General features: G+C 42.8%; 1 protein-coding gene across 1 annotated transcript in view; it reads left to right on the plus strand.

The window, feature by feature from the left end:
• MBOAT1 (membrane bound glycerophospholipid O-acyltransferase 1) overlaps nt 1-19,751 on the plus strand; it is a 57,075-nt gene extending 37,324 nt beyond the window's left edge. Inside the window, exons 7-13 of the mRNA XM_085310034.1 lie at nt 2,630-2,813; nt 3,905-4,097; nt 6,878-6,981; nt 9,864-9,928; nt 11,306-11,438; nt 12,665-12,816; nt 17,896-19,751. Of these exons, the coding sequence (XP_085166160.1) occupies nt 2,630-2,813; nt 3,905-4,097; nt 6,878-6,981; nt 9,864-9,928; nt 11,306-11,438; nt 12,665-12,816; nt 17,896-18,028 (964 nt within the window). The 3' untranslated portion in view covers nt 18,029-19,751. The remainder of the gene's footprint in view (nt 1-2,629; nt 2,814-3,904; nt 4,098-6,877; nt 6,982-9,863; nt 9,929-11,305; nt 11,439-12,664; nt 12,817-17,895) is intronic.
• Nucleotides 19,752-19,978: the final 227 nt, after the last annotated feature.

Here is a 19,978-nt window from a genome sequence, read left to right on the forward strand (position 1 = left end):
AGCCATGAAAATGTTCCCTACCTTTTTTTCTAGTCCATGATGGGAAAAAAGAGCTACCTACTTTTTCTATTTTCTTGAGCAATTGTAACTGCTTTTGTAATGGTGCTGTCAATGCCCACCTTACRTGAACATAGCTTCTCTACTATATTCATTTTTTTTTTAACCCCTCCCTCCCCCCGCTCCCCTCCGCAACAAAAGTGGTCTTTGCTGAATCAGTTCCTTAATACTCAGACTAGGGCTGTCGTATATGGACTTTTCAGCTGTCATCTTCATTCTATCCACATTATTCCCRTTTTCCCACAGTAAAACATTCCTCATCTGTCACCACACTGCTGCATAGTACAAACACATTTTGGCTGGACTCTGACACTTCAAAAGGTGACTTTCTCTGCCATAATTCTCGGACCCTGAAATTTTGTTTTTCCTATCTCCGTCCATAAAATTGATACTTCTGGTCTTTCAAGTTAATGTGACTAGTCTTCTCATTTTCAGAGGGAGATAACATGATGCTTATGTATTCAAGCATCTGTCTTTTTCCCTAGCCCTACCCCTACCATTCCACCTCCCCCCTTTTGACTTCCTGTTTTAATGGAAGTGCAAGATGAAGGTGAATTCTTTTTGGGACGAATTACTGTTACAGTTGTAACTGATTTTCACCATGAAGTATTTGTGTAGGCCCAGGGAAATTGTTTCCTTAGTTGGCAAGGCAGAAAATTGAACCATCAGAAAAATCTGCCTATGAGATTATGAAAGTAAGAAGGGAGTTGTTTCTTGAAAAGCAAAAAACCCTGTAGGAAGGCTTATATAACTTTTGCTCTGACCCGTAGCTGTGTGTGCCTATTTTTAAGACTCATAACATAATGTTGAACTGCACTGGGCCCATGTGACCATTTGATTAGCTCTGGTCAAATTCTCACTAAACAGACTTTTTTCCTTTGTACAGTAGATGAGCTCATAACATAAAAGTCCATGCCAATAGCTCAAGTGTCAGTGGCAGGCAAATCATAACTAAAGAGTTTTAAATCCCTTTTTGTAATACAGCCTTTTGTCTTCCCTCCTGTTCTTGGTCTGTTTTTGTTTCTCACTCATCCTCTGTACATTCCTTCGTGCATTGCTCATGTCTCCCCACCCACCATGTGCAGAATCTGAGTTGAAACTAATGGCTTTATTTTTAATCATACTGTAGAGCTCAGAAGCCCAAATCATGGAACTGACTTTGAAGAGCAAAAAGATGATCCTTCCCCCAAATTGTTTGCCGCCTACTGCATCTTTCTAGCAAATGGTTTCATCAGAGAACATGTCATTCAGAAACTAACATCTACAATAACCAGCAGAGTGAAAGCACAAAATCCCTGGCTAAGCCAACTGTTTATTCAAACTAATTCCGCTTCAGAATAAAAGTAGGAAACAGCAAATGTTTAACTATTGCTTAGATTTTCTGCTAAAAAATCTGTGGTTTAGTCTGAATTAATTTTACGTGGGTTTTAGTTTATGCATGTCTGTCTGTACCTTGGGCAGGAGAATCTTTAAACACAATACCCTAGTTTCTATTCCTGACTGGGGAGTGCTCATTGACTTTGACTGGTGACTATCAGCAAATTCATGGAAAGCATTGTGCATCTGAATGCAGAATTCAAATGGTGGCATCTTCTGTCACATAAATAAAGCAAACCTAGCACTTTCGAAACTGTAGTAAGGCTGAGAAGCCTGTATGTCTTTTTTTTTTAATTATTTTTTTTAAAGTCCTACTAACCTGTGGTGTTGACAGTGGATCTTCTCCGTTTAACATTTAACAGTAAAATCCTCAAAAAAAACTGTGGCATATGCACTAGCAAAATGGAAATAATGAACAAGATTGCTTTCTTTGCTTTTCATCTTCAGATGTCTTTTGATTTATGTGTTTCTTTTCCTCTTGCTTCCTTTTCCTGTTCATGATGCAATATAGGCAATTACTTCCTTTATTTGCACAGTAGGACAAAGTGACTTTTCATTCTGTTCCCATACTTTTAATATCATACTTCCCATTTTTCAAAAGGCTGAGCTGTACAGGCACCTGCTTTGAGAAGAGGTGGGTGAGAACTTCTCTCACATTGACAGTCATTGCCTTAAACACTTCCTGCCTTATAGTTTGCATAAAAATGCAAACCATTGCATTGCACAGCTTGGTCAGTCTAGGGTTATTCAGCTTGTGGTCTGCCAGCCGTTACTAGTCCATGCSGTATTGGACAAATGTCCAAAAACTGTTATCAGTTCCTGACTGCTGTTTCTGGTGGCCTGTTCAAATGTTACAAATCGGTTTGAGAGCAGATACTTAAATGTGTGAGTATTTTTAACTAAAATGTTTCTAATAATATGATTACAACTTTTCAGATCAGTAGCATTTTGTTTACCTGTCATTTAAGTACTTTTGCATTGTTCTTGTCCTGACTGCCACTTGCCAGTCATTACTGGGATATGAGAGGGGCAGTGCATCATCTTCTCCAAAATAAATTAATTGAGTTTTCAGCTGGGTGGGAGGGAGGAGAGAGGTGAGGACTGAAACAGACAGGATAACCAACAGCGCCCATAAAAGCTTTTGGTATGTTTTTCCTTGTTTTTTAGTTTTGTTCTGTGTGGATGTTTTTCACAGGACCAGACCTTCTTTACTGGAGTACTTAAGTTATCTCCTCAATTTTATGAGCATCATAGCTGGGCCGTGCAGCAATTACAAGGATTACATAGCCTTCATTGAAGGAAGGCACGTGCACATGAAACTCTTGGAAGTGAACTGGAAGCAGAAGGGTTATGACAGACTTCCTGATCCATCTCCAACTGTAAGTTTTAAATTGACAAAGATTTATTCTAAAGGGCAGGAGAGTACAGCTTTGTACATGATCCTCATAGTTATAAGAAGAAAAGCCATTTTTGGATTATCTTCCCAGTAAATGTTACTGTATGTTTTTTCTGTGAAATGGCTGTTTTTTTGTTTTGTTTTGTTTTGTTTTGGGTTTTTTTATCATGGAGTCAAGGGTGAAGGAGGTAGTGCCTTTCTCTTGAATTTCCAGAGTGTGTTTGCTTGCAAAACAGGTCATTTGTTAATGAGCGTCTTCTGTTGAGGATTGGGAATGTTCTGCAAGTTCTGATAATTCTGAAGTGCGGTACAGCTCCAGAAAAAGARAAGAAAGAAAACAGAGCATCTTATCAGGAGGAAAAGCTGAACGCTGCCTGTAATACAGCAGATACYAGGAGTACAGGAATCATGGCTGATCAGAAACTGTAGCCTGCCTAGATCCTTTTCAAGAGAGTTTCACACTTTAAGATGACTCAGAGTTCATTTTTCACTTAAAAGGCTGAAATGGATAAGTTTAACACTATTTTGGGGGGYTTTATTTTTTATGTTCCCTGAAGACCACCTTATAAGTTGCTTCTTGTATGGCAGGATAACATGAGAACCAGATTTCTCTACCTTAAYTTAAGGCAACACTGAAAATGTAGCTTCCTAAGTGAGTGCAGAATGCCTTCTCTAAAGTGGAGCATGTGCCTATACAGATCTGGTTCCTATCTCATGTGGTGGTATTTCCATGGACTTCAGTTGTGTTTTCCCTCACACCTCCGTTTAAATACTTCTAAGAGTCTCTGGTGAAGTTCAAGCTGTAGTTCTCTGGTGAAGACCAGCTTTGACTTTATTCTCCTTTATACCCATGGACAGATAGTTCAGTAAGCCACATTATACTTAACCGTGGTCTTTGGCCTTCTTGTTGTCACCTCTTCTAAATTAATTATCATGGCCTTTGCTGCTGCTAACTGCATTGGCTCTTGAATCACATTCTTTTCATATGTGGTGAGCACTGCTTTTCTTTTTTTCTCCCCCCCCCTTAAAGTAAATACTTCTAATGAATGTTTCATTGTCCTTTGTGCCTTTTAGGGAGCAGTGATGTACAAGCTGTGTATCACAGTTGTATCTCTAGTTTTGTTCTTAACACTTACCAAGAACTTCCCTGTGGCATATATTGTTGATAATGAATTTCTTGAGAAAACATCCTTCTTGTCAAGACTTGGTTACCTGTATGTTGTTACACAGGCAGCAAAGCCAAAGTATTACTTTGCATGGACGTTAGGTAAGTCTGGCTGTGTCGCTTAMTTCTGTCAGTGATAAATCAGTTTGTAAATGTGGGGATATGGGTCTGAAAGAATAACAAACAGGCCCTAGACCTATAATTTTTATGGGAGACATACACATGTTCCTTAGGCAGTGAAGCCTTCTGAAGTGGGTAGACATCAAAGGTTTTGAAAAATTTGCATAGATTTTCTACCAGTTAGAGATTCCTAGTCTCTGGAATTTTAGTGACTARGATGTTGAAAAGCAGATTAAGTCAATATAACAATTTCCTCTTACATGATCCTTTATAATTATACTGGAATTATTTTTACAGGTATTTTTAGGAAAAATAAAATGGTTGCTTCCTTTTAAGCCTTGATTTTTTTTTTTTTTAATGCTTTTTTCCATAATTTGCCACTTTGGTCAGTAGGATTAAGAGGTAATCCTGGCTCAGGATTACAAGTAAGTGAYAGACGTATGTAACAAGCATGTTACAAGTGTGAACAGACCTCTCTCTCTCACTGTGGGGAAAACTTTCACCCATGCATCTGTACTAAAAAGCTGTGTAATTGGTGGGAGATGAAGTTAGCGTTTGTTTTGGTGTGGTATGGTCCTGTACACACATGAGCTCTGAGCGATTGGAAGAGGGGCCTGGGGACCAGCGGCGGAAGTGGTGGGGAGGACCAAGAGTCTCTGCTATGAAAAGGAGGAGAGAAAGAAAAGAGCTCATCAGAGAGAAGCAAATTTCGTTGGTTTTAGAGCTGGAAGCCTAACTAGACTTGTGGCCGCAATAAATATTTTCCATTTTRCTTTCCTCCTTTTAAAAATCACTTTTTCATCAATCTGTGAGGAGTCAAATCCTTCTTTGCTGGTATTGCAAGATTTTGTGAGTAGAAGAGATCCTGAAAGCGTACCACAGATGCGTACAATTGAAAGTGAAAAGTATACCACTGAGATAGGATGGAAAGATCCAGGGAAACTAATTGTGAGGCTGTGATTAAACTACTGGGAATAAAAATGACAGATTGAGGGAAACAGCCAACACGGGGTTGGCATGTGTGGGCTAGGAACGCCTTTGGGATGAAGAATTGTTTGCTCAGAAACTTATTTTTGTGGGAACAATATCGAGTTGTTGCTTGCAATTTTTCTGTCTTTCTAGTTGACTAAAAGCAYGTTATTAAAGAGAGAAACCGCGCTCGGCGCTGGCGGTAATCGCGGGAGCTTAGCCGCGAGCTTGACCCGGCGCTGTCGGGGAAGGAGGTTTGGAACGGACGCGGGTGTCCAGGGCGATTCCGCCCTGCCCCGAAACGGCTTGCGGATCGGCCGCGGTCCCGCGCCCCTGGGTTTGTGATTTCTTACTCGTGGCCGTGAAGCGCTGAACGGTCCTGTGTTACCCTTGGAGCAAGAAGGAGCAAGCGCAGGGGACCCTCCGCTCTGCGCTTGCAGCTGCGAGCGGCTCCGCTCTCCGGAGCGGCGCAGGGTTGCGTGGGCTGAGCGGCTCCCTGCGGATCCCCCCGCGAGGCTCTGGTGGGCCTTGAGGTGGATACAGTGTCAGACGGTTGTGTTTAAACAGGGAGAGAATTGAGCTTTGAGACCTTTATTTCCCTCAATAAAATCTAGAAATCTAGCCTGTCAGTAATGCGGAAAATAAAGGGAAGGTTTCAGGTTAGGGAAGGCTGCTTTAAAAAAAATATTTATTTATTTATTTGTTTGTTTGTTTTTATATTAATACCATTGCTTTTACATTAGGCTCTCATTCTAGTGCCTATATTCATAGCACTTACAAAGCAAAGTGAGTGTTCATTCTCAGGAAAGAAATGCCGACCTTTTTAAAGCTTAGCTTAATCAGGCTTGTATTTTGTAAATGATCTAGCATGATCTAGCAATGACCTATATTTTTGTTTTCCTCTTTCTTCCGGTATCCTTAGTGTTTGTTGAATCTTGTGACTCAGAGATAATGAATCCCTCCTGTTTTCGTAGTACATGGAGAGAGGATTTCTGGCAGGGCACGCTGAAAGCAGGGTCTCAYAGTGCAGGCCTAGGGATCAGACGGCTCCCAGGCAAGGCTGAGAAGGGAAATAGCCAACTCTCACCCTGGGAAAGAGCAAGACCTTTAGCCAGTGGTGTTGTCCTGTGCTTCACTGTGCTTCCCTGCGACAGAACAAGAGAGGGACCACAGCATGTGAAAATGCCTACCATTACCCGAGCTTCTGTTTGCACTTGAAGTAGTTAAGTCTGTAATTGGGGCTACTTAATATTTGATTTTCAGAGATGGCCGAGTACTTTAGCAAGGCACTAAGCAACAAGATTAGCGAAAGGCTCTGTGTGAAAGCATGAATAAAAATCTTAATTGGAACAGCCCTGTCAGAAGTCTTAACAGAAATGGTAAAGATKTTCTTGAGACAGTACAGTATTTCTGAATTCTGGAAAGCACTGTGACACCTCAGGTACCCTTTTGAGGAAAACAGATTTACAGGAGTTGTTATAAAATGAATTATTATCTCAAACAGATGATGAGAAAATAAGAAAAACTATTTCCTTTTTTTAGTTAATTTTATTATTTTATTTCTTCTGCCCACAGAGTAGGTAGTTTCTTTTTTTTTTTTTTTTTTCCCTTGAGGAAACAACTCTCTTGTACTGCCTTAGAGCAATGTGTCTTTGCCAACAAGAAGCCTCTCTTTGAAAGCAAGGGTGTTAATTGCTGTAACGGTGGTTTAAATGTGTGTTTAGTGCCATGCTTGTAAGAAAAAACAGCTCCTCCAGCAGTCTGATTTGACCAGTTCTGCTTTGATATTGCAGCAGATGCAGTCAACAATGCGGCTGGTTATGGATTCAGTGGAGTGGATGAGAGAGGCATTTTCCATTGGGACCTGTTATCCAATTTAAATATCTGGAATATTGAGGTGAGTTAAAGGAGTGACAGTGTTGGTGTAATTATAGAAAAATGGGTGTGATAATGAAGGGAAGCCTTGCTGGAAGAAAGGTAAGTCCGTGCCACTGGGCTGCCTCTCTTTAACTTGGAGAGGTTTTGTATTTTGTCTACTGGGCAGATAAATAGCATTTATCACACTGCCTTGGTCACACTCTGTGTTCAGGTTACATTTGTAAATAGTTTATAAAGGGCTAATAAATGATTAATCAGATGCTTAATAAATGAGCAGTCAATTATCATTGATTGTGGTTGAGTTCAGTAGGTCAATAAATTGATTGTAACTATGATTTTTCACCATCTGTGTCTCTTCAGTGTATGTATTCTAACCCTCTTCCATTTTTTTTTTGTACCGCGACTGAGATGGCAGGGTGGGAAAGAGGCCGTCATGGGCCAAGAGGAATGGCATAAACATACGAAAAAGCTGAGTTTCTGAGTGCGTACAACTAGAGTGCTTTTTCTAGGTGGAGAAAAGCAAGCCAGAGGAAGAGGTAACAGCACAAAATGAGCAAGCTGCATGGGAACTGACAGAGCCACATGCAGTTTGGCTGGCTGCTGATATAGAGGGCTCTATCCAGCAAACCACATGGTTTCTGAAAACATCTGTCATATGTTCCTCATGACTGCAACATGCTTTTAACATCCATTAGTCTTCTGCAGGATATTTATGTTTGTTTTTTTAATGCAAAAGATGGCCAATTCAGTTATTTGTTTGCCCCCAAGAGTATTTTCTGAATGCCAGTGGGATGTGAAAATGTTTGCAAGTCTGGGATTGCTCTTTCTAAAGACTCCTTTTCAGTAGAAATAGGAGAAACTTCCCCCCTGCAATTCTGTAGTTGTAATTCTAAAAAGAAAAACAGATGAAAACAACAAGTTGACTGCTGTATTGCTGAATGATCTGTGACTAAGCAAATGTGCTATGATAGCTCTTATCTAGAATGCAAGAGCTGCTGTAATTCAGAGTTGGAAAATGTTGGAAGATACAGAAGCTGGAAGAATCAAATCATTATACACCTCTCTCTCCATCAACATCCTTTTGTTATTTTCTACCTCAATCCTCAGTACATGTCTCTCCCCAAGTGGTACAGAATACATAGCACAGAAATGCTTTATGCTCATTGAGAAAGGCAGCACCCCAGATATCCTGAGAACTTGAATCAGGACCTAATTCAGTTTCTAGGCAGGAGACTGTTCCTAAGTAGACAGGCTGAGATATTTCCTGTTCCAAGGAAGAAAGTTAGGTGCAAGCAGTGCTCTTTGCTCAAGCTGAGCAGAGGAAAGCAGGATCCTTTGCTCCTCTGTGCCCACTGAGCTGTAGGCTCCGTTGAAATCTTTTTCCTTTACTGGTCATTTGGGCAACAGAGATCATGGTGGTGAAATTGTTCTCCAGGGACATAAAACCAAGGGGCCAAACTGGCCTCAAAATCCCTGTCTGGTGTGATGTTGTACTGGAGTTGTCCCAATTTCCTGGTCTTATGCTGGAGAGCATCTAAGTGAGCAGAATTAAAAAAAAGACTCTCTGTGGATTTGTCCACGTGTGCAATTAAAACAAGAGACTATTACTACTTGTAAGCCTTGGACTGTCGCTTTATGCACCATCCACAATCCTGGGAGTTAGTTTAAGTGCTATTGTACAGTACCCTTTAAATAGGAATAGCCATTTTTGTGTGTAAAAATGCATATGAACTGAGCACTTAAGCTGAGTGCTAAATGTGGCCGCAAACTGATCCAGTCCGTAGTGGTCAGGTGAATATAAAAGCACATGGAAGGAATTGTGAAGGCACTTAAAGTGTGACAGGAGGCCAAATGCATATGGAGAGCTTGAAGAAAACCTTGGCAGCATGTGAATTTTGACAGCCTAAAACTGCCTTCTTTCTTGGTAATGTAACAGGAGAACTTAAAAGAGGCCGGAAGAGAGTGACAATATTGTTTGGAAGAGAAATTATGTTTTCCTTGGCTTCTTTTGGTGCAGTAATGCAATTAAAATGTGGCACTGGGAATTTCTAATTGTTTTAACTCCTTAACCGCAGAGGCTCACAGTGCTAATCTTCAGGATTCTGCATAGAAGTGCAAAAATATGTGGATATTCCACTTGGATACCTTGGTGCCTTCTTGTCAGTGTGCGCTTATCAGCTTATGTGGCAAAACATCGTGCTTGCACTGAATTGGTGGACACCAGTTATTTATTCCTACATGGTGAAGAAGTCCTCAGAGGTTTCTGTCAGCAGGCAAGGAACAAGGAGGAAGGTGGACAGGGAACGGCCACAGATGAAGTTGACCAGGAGTAGGGGAACTGATGCTGTAAGGGAGGATAGTTGGTTCTCTCAGTACCTTAATGCCTATTTCAGTTTTGCAAAGTGTCTAACGAGCTGGGAATTGCATTCTGAATTTGGTCCTAACATGTTTTGTCCATGTTTTCCGATCGCCTGTGTTTCTTTTAGTTTTTATAACACTTTGTTTTAACAGCACTCTAGGGAAGTCCAGACTGCATAAAGGATGGCAGGCTCTCTCTTCCAAAAATGAAGCTGTTTGTGAACTGTAGGGAAGGACAAAGATTTAAAACAAGGAAAGCTTTCTGGATTTCCCATAACATGAAAAATAACCAAACATTTTGTTTAATTTTACAAAGCAAAGTGAAGTTTTTACAGCAAGCACTAAGTGTTAGCGGTGAGCACAATGTGATGAGTGTTCCTCCCAAAATGTATTAGTATAATTATGGACTGTGTTGACACAGTCTTCATAATAGTTAGCTACTAGAGTGAATATGTTGCATGTATCACCTCTCTAATTTAAAATGCAAGTATTATTATTACAGGTTGCAAAGCTAACAGTTCATGTGAATTTCTTCTCTCTTAGACTGCGACAAGTTTTAAAATGTACATTGAAAACTGGAACATTCAGACAGCTGCCTGGCTAAAACGGTAAGAATAATGAAATGGTAATTTGCTTGTGAGATCTGAAAACTCTAGATGGCCTGGAAAAACACTGGCTGGTGAATGTCATCAATGCATAGCCTCATGTTCTTTCTTCATTCCCTGGGTCTGTAACAGTTGGTATACTACGATGGTGTTTGGTGCTGTAAAGTTTTATCGCTGCAAATATAAAATATCCACATTTTATGTATGAGCAGCAAGACCATAAATGTACTGTTCAACTCTTCCAAAATAAAAAGTAATAGCATTCTGATGGCATCTTTCAGGCCACTGCCTTTAGCCTCCATTATCCTTGCTGTACTGTTTCAGTGGCTATTTGTGCTCTGTTGCATTTCACATGCACATTGCTGCTGGAGGGCAGCCTGGCTGCGTTGCTGAGAGCCAGCTTGGTTAGAAGGGGAGGAACGTTCAGATTTTCATCCAGAGCCTCAGGGTAGTCCAGTTTGGGGTTATCACACGGTGCTTGTTGGAGAGTCCTGGTTTAGGATATGGAGAAGAGACTTCCCAAAGCACTGAGAGGTCTGAGTTGGAACCGTGGCCGTTAATGCTCACATAACTGCTAAGTTAACATTTTGTAGATTGCACTGTATCTTATTATTTACAGATGCACTTTTTTGGCAGGATTAAAGCTCAGTGTAAAGTCAGTTAATGTGGTATCTGAAACTCTGGTACATTTTATGGTGGTTATCAGAACTACTTTTACTGTTTAATACAAAAGTCAATTCCTACTACTCTTCATGATTCAACAGCCTGGGAAAAAATGTGTCATCTTGACTCATTTCTTTGGAACACTGCTTTTCGGTTAAAACTCAGATAGGCCAAGGGGCCTGTCAGGTTCTTGAACTGGTATCATTCATTTTACATCTTTGGAATAAAATTTTGGGCTGGTAAAAGTTAGTAGGAATCCACTACTTTGCAATAGCTAAAGGCACTCTCTGTTGTGCACAGTGTCTGTAAAATAGCAATGCCTGAAAAAATACCTGAATTCACCAGTGAAGAATGGGGTGGTGTTTCTTTGTCTTTCTACTCCTGATTTACTGTCAGAGTATTGAAGAGTCGAGTACAATTCCAGATGGAGAAAAACATTGTCACTGCCTCTTTGCCTTTTTGTTTATTTAAATTCCATGAGCACTGGTGACGTTTGTACAGGGGCTTTTTGAATACTCAGTGCGTAAGAGTACACTTACTCTTTCCATTGATCCTCTTGTAAATGAAGAGAGGATGATTCCTCATGCCCTGATCTGTAACTAAGGCAAGATGAAGCCTTTAAGAAAGCAGAGTAAGGCTATAAAACTGAGAAGGATTTGAAGTGCAGTTGAAGTGCGGTTGTATTCAAACGCTTCTCTTTTGTTTTCTTCTTTGCAGAGTTTGCTACGACAGAGCTCCCTGGTACCCTACAGCTTTGACATTTATCCTGTCGGCCCTGTGGCATGGTATCTATCCTGGATATTATTTTACGTTCCTCACTGGAATCCTTATCACGCTCGCAGCCAGAGCAGTACGTACCTTGCATTGTTCTCTTCCCAGGCCCGTGTTAGATACTATCTCCCTATCTCCAGCAGGGACACCTCTAACACACTTGACCAACTTTTCCCTACTGTGAATCCTCTTAAACGCCTTTGCAGGGATGGTGTTCACAAAAACTTTGCTCTGTTTTAATACTAGTTACAAGGTACCTCCACCAGGTGCAGCCAGCACTGATTCTGCAATGTTGTCCCTGGATCTCTGGGAAAATACTGGTTTTGAGCATATAKTTAGGTATGGGTTTGGTAATACTATTGGCCATGTCCATGCTGTCAAATTAGCTAGGGATGCAAGCTTATACTTGAGTCCAGATTTCCGGTAGTCCRTGTTGCCTGTATGCTGGCTTGTAGYTGGCCCTGAGCCTAGTGTCGCCCTCAAGAGAGGAAAACTCAATCATGGGCTGAGCATTAGCTCAAACTTGAACTCTGCTTATGTGGATGCAGTTGATGGAGCCATGGGGCTGTGTGTATGAGCCAAATCTTGGGCACAGTTACCAAAGACTCAACAGATGCCACRTTTTGCCATGGTTAGATTTATCACTGCCAGCCTTTCAGGCCGAACCAGCCAGCTGTGCAGGGCTGGGAAACAGCACYGTTGTCTTAAACTATGGATAAATATCCAGGTCAGTTTTAAAGACGAATTAAACTAGTGATCAACATTAGCCCCTGTGGGTAGAGTAGGTTGCTGAGCATGCTGCCCTAACATGTGCTTTGCCTCTCATGTATGAGGATCCATTTCATAGACAAAAAGCCAAMGCAACCTCTACAGATAACTAAACATGCTTGCATGTATAAATATGTACTTGTTTATTTAAAGTAACTTCATCTCACAATTGAGAATCAGTAACCAAAAAAGGGACAGAGGGAGATAAACCATGAAGACCTCCCTCTCCCAAAGATATTGTCCAAAGATCTGTCCACAGTSACTGGTCTGCTCTGGTGACTATGACAGAAGAAAATGGGACATTCTTCTCTGTTTACCACTGATTGATGGTGGGATGTTAGGTATGCCAATCAATAGACTTATGTCTTCCATCCTGCTGCCAGTGCTTTCTAACTGGTGTATAAAGTTTTCTGTAGTACTAATGTTGATGATAAATAGGAGGTGGGTGGGATAACAGATATATCACAGGGTGCCTGCCTGACCTTACCTAAGAAATTAACTTGTATCATTTTATGTTTGCTTTTCTTTGACCTGCAGATAAGAAACAATTGCAGACAATACTTCCTGGCACCAGTGCCTCTCAAGGCAGCCTATGATATTGCTACATGGGTTGTCACTCAACTGGCTGTTTGCTATACTGTTGCACCTTTCGTTATGCTGGCTGTTGAGCCCACAATTAAGTTTTATAAGTAAGTTCTCTCTTTTTAACTACTATACTTCAGAMAAGCACAGGCTTTTGTTGAATAACCCAAACCACTCTAAAAGGCCATTGGCATTCCATCATAATTTGATAGGAGTTCAGACAGGATATTTAATAAAGTAAGGAGTGAGTTTTGCACTCCTGAAACTTGATGAAGTATTAATGCCAAGGCAGAACACTTCTCTTTTATTTCTCAGTCGTTCTATATTCTTTTATACTCTGGCTTTTCACATATTCAGTTTCCTTTTTCAAAGCACTCAAGTCTCAACTGTTAACAATAGCCAAGGCTGGACAGGTTAAAAATAATGTGAGCCGACAGTAGAAAAAACTCGATCAAAAAAACACCCAATTCACAGCTGCGGAATACATAGAAGAGTAGATATGGATTGATCAGCAGGAGACAAGGAGCATACCTGACAGAGCATTGCTTACTGCAATCCATATGTTTTTCTTTCTGAATATGAATACTTTCATAAGTCCCTAAGAAAATGTTGGTATTGCAGAGTATATTGAATAAAGGAAAAAATAATTTCGAAAGGGAGGCCGAACTAAATAGCTTTCCTTTTCTTTCATTCTGCAGTAAACTTTGTCAAATGTAGAATCATAGAATCACAGAATCATAGAATCGGTAAGGTTGGAAGGGACCTCTGGRGATCATCTAGTCCAACCTCCCTGCTCAAGCAGGGTCGCCTAGAGCATGTTAGACACAGTTGTATCCATGTGGGCTTTGAATATCTCCAGAGAAGGAGACTCCACAACCTCTCTGGGCAACCTGGTCCAGCGCTCCGTCACTCTCACAGGGAAGAAATTCCCCCTCACGGTCAGGCAGAACTTCCTGTGCTTCAATTTCTGCCCATTGCCTCTTGTCCTGTCACACGGGGCAAATGAAAAGAGTTTGTCCCCGTCCCCTTGACACCCTCCCTTCAGGTACTTGTACACATTGATAAGACCCCACCTCAGTCTTCTCTTCCCCAGGCTGAAGAGGCCCAGCTCTTGCAGCCGTTCCTCAGAGGGCAGGTGCTCCAGCCCTCTGATCATCCTCGTAGCCCTATGCTGGACTCTCTCCAGTAGTTCCATGTCTCTCTTGTCCTGGGGAGCCCAGAACTGGACACAGGACTCGAGATGAGGCCTCACCAGGGCTGAGAGGAAGGGCAGGATCACCTCCCTTGAGCTGCTGGCAATACTCTTCCTAATGCACCTCAGGATACCCTTGGCCTTCTTGGCCACAAGGGCACATTGCTGGCTCATGGTCAACTTGTCATCCACCAGCACTCCCAGGTCYTTCTCTGCAGAGCTGCTCTCCGGAAGGTCAGCCCCCAGCTTGTACTGGTGCCTGGGGTTGTTTTTCCCTAGGTGCAGGACCCTGCACTTGCCCTTNTTCTCTGCAGAGCTGCTCTCCGGAAGGTCAGCCCCCAGCTTGTACTGGTGCCTGGGGTTGTTTTTCCCTAGGTGCAGGACCCTGCACTTGCCCTTGTTGAACYYCATGAGGTTCTTCTCTGCCCAKCTCTCCAGCCTGTCCAGGTCTCTCTGRATGGCAGCACAGCCCTCTGGTGTGTCAGCCAYTCCTCCCAGCTTGGAATCATCATCAGACTTCCTGAGGAGGCACTCTGTTCCCCCATCCAGGTCACTGATGAAGTTGAACAGGATGGGACCCAGTATTGAGCCCTGGGGGATGCCACTAGCCACAGGCCTCCAACTGACGATGACCCTCTGAGCTCTGCCTTTCAGCCAGTTCTCAATCCACCTCATYGYCCACTCCTCTAACCCACACTTCCTGRGCTTACCTAGGAGGATACTAGGGGAGACAGTGTCAAAAGCCTTGCTGAAGTCAAGGTACACWATGTCCACTGCTCTCCCCTCATCTACCCAGCCAGTCATTCCATCAGAGAAGGCTATCAGATTGGTTAAGCAGGATCTCCCCTTGCTGAATCCAGGCTGGCTACTCCTGGTCACCTTCTTTTCCTCCATATGTCTGAAGGTGATATCCAGAACGAGCTGTKCCATCACCTTTCCAGGGATGGAGGTGAGGCTGACTGGCCTCGAGTTGCCTGGGTCCTCCTCCTTGCCCTTTTTGAAGACTGGAGTGACATTGGCCCTCAGGCACCTCTCAAAGATGGTGGAGAGCAGCCTGGCAACAACATCCGCCAGCTCCCTCAGTACCCCTGGGTGCATCCCATCCGGGCCCATGGATTTGTGGATGTCTAGCCTGCCCAGAAGGTCTCTAATCCTATCCTCCTCAACCAAAGGAAAGTCTTCCTGTCTCTGGACTTTCTCCCTCACGTCCAGACTGCAGAATTCCTGGGGGCTGCCCTTAGCAGTGAAGACTGAAGCAAAGAAGGCATTCAGTAATTCTGCCTTCTCTGYATCCCTTGTCACCAGGRYCCCYGCCCCATTCGGTAGTGGGCCCACATTTTCCCTAGTCCTCCTCTTGCTGCTGATGCATTTGAAGAAGCCCTTCCTGTTGTCCTTGACATCCCTTGCCAGACTCAATTCCARCDGGGCCTTAGCCTTCCTCACCGCATCTCTACATACTCTGACAACATTCCTGTAATTCTCCCAYRTAGCCYGTCCCCTCTTCCACATTCTGGGTACTTTCTTCCTCTGTCTGAATTTGGCCAAGAGCTCCTTGCTCACCCATGCAGGCCTCCTGCCCCTTTTGCTGCACTTCTTACTCATAGGGATGCACCGCTCTTGGGCTTGGAGGAAGTGATGTTTGAATACCAGCCAGCTGTCTTGGACTCCCCCCTTCCCTCTAGGGCCTTAACCCATGAGATTCCACCAAGCAGGTCTCTGAAGAGTCCAAAGTCCGCTCTCCTGAAGTCCAGGGTTGCAATCCTGCYTGTTGCCTTACTTCTTTCCTGCAGGATCCTGAGCTCCACCATCTCGTGGTCGCTGCAGCCAAGGCTGCCCTCAACCTTCGCATCTCTAACCAGTCCCTCTGTGTTGTCTAACCAATCGCTCTGCTGGACAAGGTCCAGCAGGACACCCTTCCTTGTAGGCTCCTCCACCATCTGTGACAAGAAGTTATCATCAATGCATTGCAGGAGCCTCCTGGACTGTTTGTGCCTTGCTGTGTTGTCCCTACAGCAGATGTCAGGGTGGTCAAAGTCCCCCATGAGAACCAGGGCCTGTGATCATGAGGCTTCCTCCAGCTGTCTATAGAAGGCCTCATCAACTTTCCCTTCCTGGTCAGGTGGCCTGTGGTAGACACCCACAACAGTGTCCCCYATGTTGGCCTGYCCTTTGATCTTTAMCCATAAGCTCTCAACTGCCTCCTCCTCCTYCCYRCCYAGGCAGAGCTCGATGCRTTCCAGCTGCTCTCTCACATAAAGAGCAACTCCACCACCTCGCCTCCCTGGCCTGTCTCTCCTCAAAAGCACAGAGCCATCCATGGCAGCATTCCAGTCACGTGAGCTATCCCACCACGTCTCTGGGACTGCAATGAGCTCATGGCCCTGCGATCGCACACAGATCTCCAGCTCCTCCTGTTTGTTCCCCACGCTGCCTGCACTGGTGTACAGGCATTTCAAAGAGGTGGTCACGCCTGCAGGTTTCCCAGGGAGGGTGTACAGGGGTCCCCCATGGCCATGTCCCAAACGCACATCCCCAGCTGCATGCACCCATTGGAGGCCCCCCAACCCAAGCTGTGTTTTGTTGACTGCCCTGTCTGTATGACACCCCCTCTCCCCCTTCCTACCTTTTATAACCGGTTTCAATTGAGAAGAGAGACATTTCRTTACTTTAAAATAAGAGACCAAAAAACTGGTAGTTAGGATAGGCACTGCGAGTAAGTCTATTTGAAAAACTTTAAATGTTGACATTTTCTTTTTTCTTAAAACATTTGATTTCAACTCAGAGAAACGTTACTATATGAAAACAACCCTAAATCTTTCTTAGTTTTGGTAACTTGCTTTYTGAGGTACTGTCTTTTAGGACAAAAGTAGCAAACACCAAGCAGAACAAAAAGGGAAAAAAAGCCTAAAATATTAAATGCTTTTATGAGTTTTCCCAGTTAGATGTTGCCTTTACCAACGCTTTGAACAAGGGAAGTGATTTTCCACCTCTGCTTCAGGCTGGTTGATATCTTAATACTTTTTGCCGTGGAGACTCAGAACATAGTTAACAACTGAACTTAAGGAAAGAAGCAAGGAAAGGAAGGAAATTGCAGGCCTTTGTATGAGATTAAGCAAGGAAATTGTAGGTCTTAGGACCAGGCCATGAATTTTTGGAGCTCTGCGCACCTACCTGTGGTCTTAGGCATTGTACAAGSTTATTAAGATTTGTGGTGAGAAGCGTAGATGAGGCTGTCCAAAGGTGCATCTCTGTGTTTAGGAGTTGGACTCTACTGCTCCCAGACTTGGTCCTCTTTAAGCTGCCCCAGGCTCTGATGGTTGGTTTTAGCATATTCGGTTTCTGTTCAGTTCTGTTCATACCAGTTATTAGAAATAAAACTATTTGATATTGTTTCAGTAAGATACCAGATAAAGGTATCTCTGAATAGTTGCCTTTAAAAGCAAAGTCCTTTTGTAATTGTTATTAACTGACCTCCCTCACTGAGAAGTTGAGTGTTTTGATTTATTTCAGATCTCCACATTTGGGATAGATTATTTCTTTCTCATTCARTTCTTTGGTGTCATTTTTCATTTGTTTTTTTCCTACTGGTAAAAGTTTTATGCCCTAAAAATGAAAGAAGTTTCTTCAGAATGTGTCGTTTTATATTCTTTAATATTGAAAGAGAGATGAGCTAAGTCCAGTGTTGATGTATGTGGGTCTATCTGAACTSCCAGATTTTGGGTGCAGGAGGTGAAGGGTGGATTCTGGAGTTTGCCAGGTAGTTCCTTGCTTCATTTACATCCATGGCAACATTTTCACTGATGCTAGCAGATGTCACATCTATAGGATGTATGAGATTCAGAAGACTATTTTGGTCATTTTAGGCCAGGTTCTTGCTTTCTGCATTTACCCGTTAGCACTGCATTCTACACTAGCTTATTGAGGTTGTTCGATTCCTAACATTTGTGTTATTATCAACAAGAGTATTATTTTGTCTGTCTCATTTTCTTTCTAGGTCTATGTATTTCCACATGCACATCCTAAGCATCCTGGTGTTGCTAGTGTTACCRATCAGACCTCAAGCTCACTCCGTAAGGAGGCCTCAAAAGCAGGTCACGCAGAACTCCGTTAAAAACAAAGACAAATGACACCTCCAAAGAAAACCGTTGACACTGGGACGTGAACTGTCACATTGGAAACAAACGGGGAAGAAGAAAAAGGGGGGGAGGGGAGGGACAAGCTGCGAGAGAAATGGCATTACTATTGCTCATCGTAAAACCTTACTGGAGAGGGCAGAAAAGAGCCAGAAAGACTGTGTTTCAGATAACKCCAGGTAACAGAGTTATACAGGCGACTTTTACAGGCTCAAGGGGCATTTTGATTTTTTTTTAATAAATATTTTTATGAAGTGTTTTTATATATTTAAACTTTTTCACACAGAGAGGTGTTTTTGCTCTTTTACAGAAATATACCATTATTAAACAATAATATTGTGATTAAAGGGAGAGGAAGGACCTAGTAAAGAGTTAAACCAGCTGCTTAGTAGCCTGGCGCTCGGGACGGCTGGTGAGACAGCTTTTCGTATGGTGGCAAAGAAGAGAGAGGACGTGCATGGAGAACCACAGAAATGGGAGTGCTCGATGTGCCGGCGCTGACTGCTGCCCCGGCAGGGAGAAGAGAGATCCGGGCTTTCCCGGGCAAGCCCCGCAGCAGGGACTCCTGCCTGAGCTTGGCAGGGAGCATATTCCACCTCCCTCAAAGTGAGCCTGCTGGTATGAGGGCAGGGCAAGTCCCTTGGGAAGAGGCGCCCGGGAACACTGCCAACCACTTAGGTCAAAGCTTAAAGCCAAGTAAAAGCAACATGAAAAGGGAAGAAAGCCCAGAGTAGTGAAAATAAGGGAATATCCTGTGATCTGTAGAATCAGGCTTCTCCGTTAATGCAGCCGGTGCTCGTTGCTACTGCAGCCTTACTTTGCTCTTTCAGAGCGTTGTAGCACTTCCATTTTGTGATCGAAGTAACCGAGAAGCCGTGCAGTTTGAGATTGCTCAGAGTCACAGTTGTGGGTTAAACCTGAAAAARGTTAGTAATAGGTCAGCCTGTTCTGCACTAGAGGTTTAGCAGTAGATCAGACTGTTCTACACAGAACCGCCCTGTCTTGTGGGGGAATTTCTTTCCAGACATTGAATGCTAAAATGAAAATGAAACAATAATAGTTACTGTCATAATAAATAATTCTGGACAAAACAAGGAGTGTGATGCAGTGTGATCATCACAGGAGTCAGCACCGAGTCCTTATGTGATCTTGACAAGCCACTTAACCTTTTGATACAAGTTTCCCTGCTTGTAAAATCCAAAGCTTACAGGGATGTTGTGAGGTTTCTAAKGGCTTATAGTGCTTTGAAATAAGTTGCTGCAAAATGCTGTGTCAGTTTTTTATTTGGTTTTCCTTTTTAAATCTACTTAACCCTGCAAAATAATAGGACACTTYAGAATGACTAAAACATCTTAAAAAAGGTTTACTGTTTTCCAGGAATGGTTTTCTCAGGATTTTTAGAAGCAATTCCCTTGTAAAGTATTGGCATTTTTTATTTAGTTATTGAACTGAAGTGTGAGTAAGCAAACAATCTGCTGTTTATTGCATTCTGATTTCTGTGTTGGATTAAAATTCTGCAGAAATTTCCCCTTATGTTGGGAAGGAAACAAGTCAGTGAAAYGAAAACAAGTTTTAAAAATGTTTGATTTTCGTGTTTTCTGGTGGAGAGATTTTGTCCTGTGACRTGATTCAGAGCGTGTTTTATGGGAGAGTTTATTTGGTAATTTATTTTGAAGGCGAGATGGTATTAAAAGATGCTTCTGAATAAACAAATTGCTTTGTGTTGCTGCATGGCATTATTAGCGGCAGTCAAATGTGAAAATGGGTAAGTGAGCCTGTGTCTCGTGAGAAAATCGCTCTCACGTGTAAAGGGAGCTATTCAGGTCTGCCCAATTTTACAGCCTAGCTGTGCTTCYGACCTTGCTGCTGCTGGGACCCCCGTTTATTTTAGCGGAAGCAGGGACAGTCCTCGCCTTGGCCGCTCCTTGCCTACCCTTGCCTCAG

Source organism: Rhea americana, unplaced genomic scaffold (assembly GCF_003343005.1).
Source record: "Rhea americana isolate MKP2758 unplaced genomic scaffold, rheAme1 scaffold_31, whole genome shotgun sequence".
NCBI lineage: Eukaryota > Metazoa > Chordata > Aves > Rheiformes > Rheidae > Rhea > Rhea americana.